Source organism: Neovison vison, chromosome 7, assembly GCF_020171115.1.
Source record: "Neovison vison isolate M4711 chromosome 7, ASM_NN_V1, whole genome shotgun sequence".
NCBI lineage: Eukaryota > Metazoa > Chordata > Mammalia > Carnivora > Mustelidae > Neogale > Neogale vison.
In genome coordinates, this window is record NC_058097.1 from 148792305 (window position 1) to 148798304 (window position 6000).

Sequence of the window (6000 nt, forward strand, 5' to 3'; positions counted from 1 at the left end):
CCTCTTGAAGTCTTCGAATTCTAAATGCTGAGTTTCCAATAATTAAGACTTACAAAGGTGAGGCAAAGCGTTAGCAAAAGAAACTAACCTAGGTTGGAAAACTGCCTATCCCTTACTAACTATAAATATATAAGTCATTTGGCCCCTCTGCTTCAACTTTCTTTAGGGATCTTCCCATCGCCCTCTGGGTGAGTCGCTGTAATGATTAAATGTAATAAAATATACCCCAAGCTCACAGTAAGCACTCAGTTATCACAGTTTGCAAAGTCCATTCACATTCATTATCTCACTGGATCGTTCATTCCTCCCTGGGAAGCAGGTCAAGCCCAATACCAAATTTCCTAGGGGAGGAAACCTACTGTTCAAAGGTTAAACAAGTGGTCACCGAACCCAGTTAGGACACAATTTCCTCAACAGTAAACGTAGGACTTGAAACTCCAACCAGCTTATGAAACAGGTGTAGAAACGCCTTAGAAATATTATCTAGGGGCGCCTGGGTGGCTCAGTGGGTTAAAGCTTCTGCCGTGGACTCAGGCAGAATGATCCCAGGGACCTGGGATCAAGCCCCACATCAGGCTCTCTGCTCAGCAGGGAGCCTTCTTCCCCGGCCCCCCCCCACCCCCGCCTGCCTCTCTGCCTACTTGTGATCTCTGTCAAATAAATAAAATCTTTAAAAAAAAGAAAGAAAGAAAGAAATATTATCTATCAGTGCCCTTCCCTCCACGCCTGTCCTTCTTGGCCCCTACTCCTTGCCAGTGCCCAGCACGCCAGCCCACCCAAGGGACGCGGACTTGCGCGAGCCAGAGGAATTCCCCCCGACACAAGTCCTCGCTCGCCCTGGGACACGAGACTTGGGGACTTGTCTCCCCTCCGCCAGTCCCCACCAGGCCAAGAGCGGAGGGGTCTAGACCCCCACCACCCTCGCCAGGCCCAGGACTCCAGTCGCATGCCCACATCCCCCAGTCCTAGCTCCTCACGATCTTGTTCTGGTCCGTGACGAACTCGTCTATGTTTTCCAGATAAAGCTGGTCCGCCATGGTGCTACGGAGCTGCGAGCCCCGCCACCACAAACGTAGCTCCCGCCGGCGGGAAACGTCTTTCTCTCTCCCGGGTTCCGGGTCGTTTCCCACAGCAACGAAGGCGACGCACTACGGCGGCCGCCGGGGGGTCAAACTAGTCTCGGAGACGGCGCAGACTCAAGTAGGTGGAGCTAGTAAGTTGGAGCTGACGGAAGTGAGGCGCTTGCAGTATGCTGGTGATGTGGGGACTTTGTATTTGGAGCCTTGGTTTCAAATCTCTCGGTCTACAAGCTAATGACTAGCCCAGGACAAAATACCTCATCTCTGGGAGCCACAACCTTACCACCTGAAAATTGATAATATAATCCTTTCCCTTTCATACCGTTATTCAACAAAAATGTGTCAAGTACCTAGTCCAGACACTTCTTAGACACTGGAGACACAGCAGTGAATGATAAAGACAGAAATAAACCAGTAAATTTAGTAGAGTGATGCCACCTGGGATAAAATGCTGCCTGTTATAATTCCTCAGAAGTGAGAAATTACAGATAGGTTTCCAGAAGGGATGGGCGAAGATAAATTATTTCAGATAGAAGCAGGACTATTTGCTGGGAAGAAAAAAGAGTTGATTATACGTAAAATGTTGGGAGAAGAATCCAATGAAGAGAGGTGAGACTTGGAGAAGGTAATTCATGCTGCGCCTATGAGGCTGTGTGGTGTATATACAAGAATTTTATTCTCAGGAAAAGGTTTCATGTTGGGGGATTTCAACTAAAATTTCTCCTAACATCAGCTAAAGTAAAGTAAAGTAAAGTACGTCAGCTAAAGTAAATTGATTTCAGCATAAGCCAGTGTAGTTCAGTAGGGTGGCATGGTGGAAAATGGAGCAAGCTCTAGAGTTAGACCCTGGATTTGAATCCTGGTTTTGATCATTGTTGTGTGATCTTAAGTAAGTCATTTAATCACTGCAAACTTGTTACCCGATCTATAATACAGAAGTAATAATAGTACTCACTTAAAAGTTTTTCTGCAACATGTACTCATTCAGGACAGCAAAAGCCTACCAAGGGCCAGGCAATGTTCTGGGTGCTGGAGATATAGTCAAGATCAATAATACACAAGCCTCTTCACATGTAGCTTACATTCTCATAAAGATATTTGAGGGATGGTAATGATTTAAAATAGGATAGCGGTAGTGCAAGTTGAGAGAACTGAGTGACTTTGGTTTTTCTTTTAGAGTCAGCAAAACCTGCTGATGAATCAGATGAATAGAATGTAGGAAAGACAGGAATGAAGGAAAATACCTAGATTTGGAATCTAAATCTTTAGGTAAATGGTGATGCATTTGACTCCTGAGCTGTGGAAGACAGAGAAGAGCAGATGAGAAAATCAAAGAATTCTATTTGGCCACAGTTGTAATTGAGAAAACATATATAAAACCCTCACATCATGCCTGCACACAATAAAATCAATAACAGATGGGTTATATTACTATACACCAGGCTATGCCATACCAGGTGCCTTGAGAGTGAGCTTCTAACTAGCTCCTATAGCAACCCTGCAAATGGATTGTGTTTGTCCATGTTTTATAGACTAGATTGCTGAGTTTTAACAGAGGAGAGATGAATTTTCCAGGCCATGGGGTTGGGTAGTAGTGCTGGGATTGGAATTCAAGTTTCTTGTCATTGTTCCACTGGAATGGGAAATAAGTCAAGATAATTGACCAAAGTCTTGACACCACACCCAAAAAGTGAGCAGATGATAATACCATATAGGATAGCTGCCCCAACATGGGCCAGATATATTAGTATTAAAAGGTTCCATGACTTTTAGAAGCCAGATGAGTGGTTAACCTTGGGAGGCCTACCCAGCTTCAACATTCCTACCCCAAGGGAGAGGAGCTGAATGGAACACATGTGGGCTTTGGAAATCTATTTTTCTTTTAAAAAGCAAGCAAACAAACAAAAACCTGGGCTTAAATCCCAGCTTTACCACTTTCTGCGTGGCCTTAGGCAAATCACTGAACTTCTCTAGACCGCCATTTCATGATCTTTAAAAGCAGGGCCAATAAAACACGTGGTATATTGATAAATGCTTAACAGTCAAATTTAAAAAGCCCTGATTTGGTGGCGCCTGGGTGGCTAGTGGGTTAAAGTCTCTGCCAAATAAATAAATAAAATCTTAAAAAAAAAAAAAAGCCCTGATTTGTAGAGGTTGACATTGTCTGTGGTATATATACTCCCATCATGGCAGATTTCAAGCTCCTGATATTGATGTTACTAAACGAAGAGTTAGGTAAATACACACAGTATCACACCATTACTTCCACAATATATGTAGAATAAACAAATAACCTCAAGAGCACATATGGCAGTAAAATAATTAGGAAGTGATAATATTTGAATATTTGTTGTCTTTGTTTTTTTTTTAAAGATTTTTTAAAAAATTTATTTATTTGACAGACAGAGATCACAAGTAGGCAGAGAGGCAGGCAGAGAGAGAAGAGGAAGCAGGCTCCCTGCTGAGCAGAGAGCCAGATGTGGGGCTCCATCCCAGGACACCGGGATCATGACCTGAGCTGAGGGCAGAGGCTTAACCCACTGAGCCACCCAGGCGCCCCTATTGTCTTTGTTTTTAACATGATTTAATTGTAATTTTATATAATTTAATTTTTAGCAACAGCTCTTGTGAACAATTAATAAAAGGAAACCTAGTTTGGAATAGACTTGGGTGGTCAGCAGGGGGAGCTCTCAAGCGCTACCTTTCCTCTTCAATTGCAGACCTAACAGGGCCTGTTCTGTGCCTGGGCCATTAGCAATGTAAAATTAACTCATCTTCTTATTCCAGGCATCTGCAACGTTTTCCCTATTTGAAATGTAACGGGCAAATCTCCAAAGGGGGAAAGTACCACCATTTCTACCTCTACCTTAATGCTACTTCTTTCCAAAAAAAAAAAAACATAATTCAGTCCCTTTTCCTTGAAGATGAAGCTTCACATCAATGTCAGAAACAAGAACAGTTCTCCAGGAATCAGAACAATCAACCAAAGTATTTCCTAAGCAAATGAAGCCAGACAAAACTTGGGGATGGTAGTGTCAGCTGATACCAGAAGTGGGAGCCACAGGATCGAGATTCTTCAGTCTTCATGCTTCAAAAGACGTTGGCATTAGAAATAGAAGAATGACCCTCCTATTTCCTCCTTTTCATCCCCACTTCATCCCCAAAATGACTGGTATCAGAAAATCCAATGATTGTGATTGTGACAGGACATGGGATGGGAAATCTACACTGGACCCAATATATGGGAGAAAATGAGGAATGGTCAACTTCAATGCAGGCAGGACCATCAGATTGAGAGTAGGAGAAAGAGGCCAGGACTCTGACCAGGAAAGGGGGCCTGTGGAAGCAGCTCAGAAGCCTCACCAGCTACCCTGGCTGCAGGGCTGCCACAAGTCTCTGGAGGACAGCATCTCAGACAGGAGAACAAGTCAGTTCAGAAGGAATACAAGATTAAGAATTACTATTTAGGGACCACATAAATGTCCACAGGTCATTCCAAAGACTTGGGGACCCAGAACTTATTAACACCAAGGTATTTAACATTAGATTATCATACATTCATTTATCAAGTATTATTCAAGGCCTCCTGTCTATCAGGCTCTGTGTGACTATTGAAAACACAGCATGGTCTTCATCTCTGGGAGTTTAATCTGTGGGGAGTAAACAGCTGCCCTGTGCGAGAAGCACAGGTTGCCATGGAAACCTGGCAAAGGCAACTAATTCAACCTGGGGATTAGAAGAAATGTAGGGAAAACTGGATTTAGGTATCCAAGAGTAGATGGCATGTATCCTTTTACTTTAGATGAAATATATAAGAAATGAAATCAGAGCGCTGTTAGTGTTAAAGCTTCTAACATGCACAACAAGCTGATATAAAAAGAGTTATTTTGTGAGAACCTACGTACCTTGCACAGACTGTCTTGTGGAATGTACAGCTATCAAGGCCAGGACACGTCAACCTTCTTCACAGCTGGGGAGCCAAGAGCCCAGGGAAGCCTAAAATAACACGCTGTTCTAACACACCTTATCAGTTCTACAAAAGTCAGTATAAAACCCCTCAGTTACCAAAACAAAGTGGGTGAGCCAAGAGGGCACTCAGACACTGGTTCCCCTGTTTCCCACCCACTGCCACCCCACTGCACTCCCAAGCCCACGTCTGCACCTCAGCCTGTTTATTTCTCAGCTCAATCACCAAAAGGTTCACTTCGCTACCTTTGTTGCCTCAGTCACCCAGAAAAAGAAGATCCCCTCACCCTCGCATCTTGCAATTGCTTTGTATATGATTTTCTTTTCCCCATCCCTTTGGGGGCTGGAAGGGTGCTTTGGAGGAGTGTGTGTCCATATTTTTGCTGTAAGCATCTTTGCTGCAAGCATTTTGGCCACATAACTAATTAGCCTAAAGGCAATTTTGTCATAAAAGATAAAATCACAAAAAAAATTAAAAAGGGACATTCATTATAAAGGACATAATTGGGGCACCTGGGTGGCTCAGTCATTAAGTATCTGCCTTGGGCTCAGGTCATGATTCCAGGGTCCTGGGATGGAACCCCATGTCAGGCTCCCTGCTCAGTGGGAAACCTGCTTCTCCCTCTCCCACTCCCCCTGCTTGTTTCCTCTCTCGCTTTATCTCTCTCTGTCAAATAATAAATAAAATATTTTTAAAAAATTTTTTTAAATATTTTTTTAAAAGTTTTAAAAAGGAAAAACTTTTTTTTAAAAAGGATATAATTAAAAATGAATAGGCGCGCCTGGGTGGCTCAGTGGGTTAAAGCCTCTGCCTTTGACTCGGGTCATGATCCCAGGGGCCTGGGATCGAGCCCTGAATCAGGCTCTCTGCTCAGCGGGGAGCCTGCTTCTTCCTCTCTCTCTGCCTGCCTCTTGCCTCCTTGTAATATCTGTCAAATAAATAAATAAATCTTTT

The 6000-nt window shown here is 43.5% G+C and overlaps 1 protein-coding gene across 2 annotated transcripts in view; it reads right to left on the reverse strand.

Moving 5' to 3' along the window:
• POLD3 (DNA polymerase delta 3, accessory subunit) overlaps window positions 1-1115 on the reverse strand; it is a 57207-nt gene extending 56092 nt beyond the window's left edge. Inside the window, exon 1 of one of the 2 annotated variants that reach the window (XM_044258544.1) lies at window positions 978-1115. In XM_044258544.1, coding sequence (XP_044114479.1) covers window positions 978-1037 — 60 coding nt within the window. In that variant the 5' untranslated portion in view covers window positions 1038-1115. The remainder of the gene's footprint in view (window positions 1-977) is intronic. The other variant, XM_044258543.1, reaches the window with a different exon arrangement.
• Between the last annotated feature and the right edge of the window lie 4885 nt (window positions 1116-6000).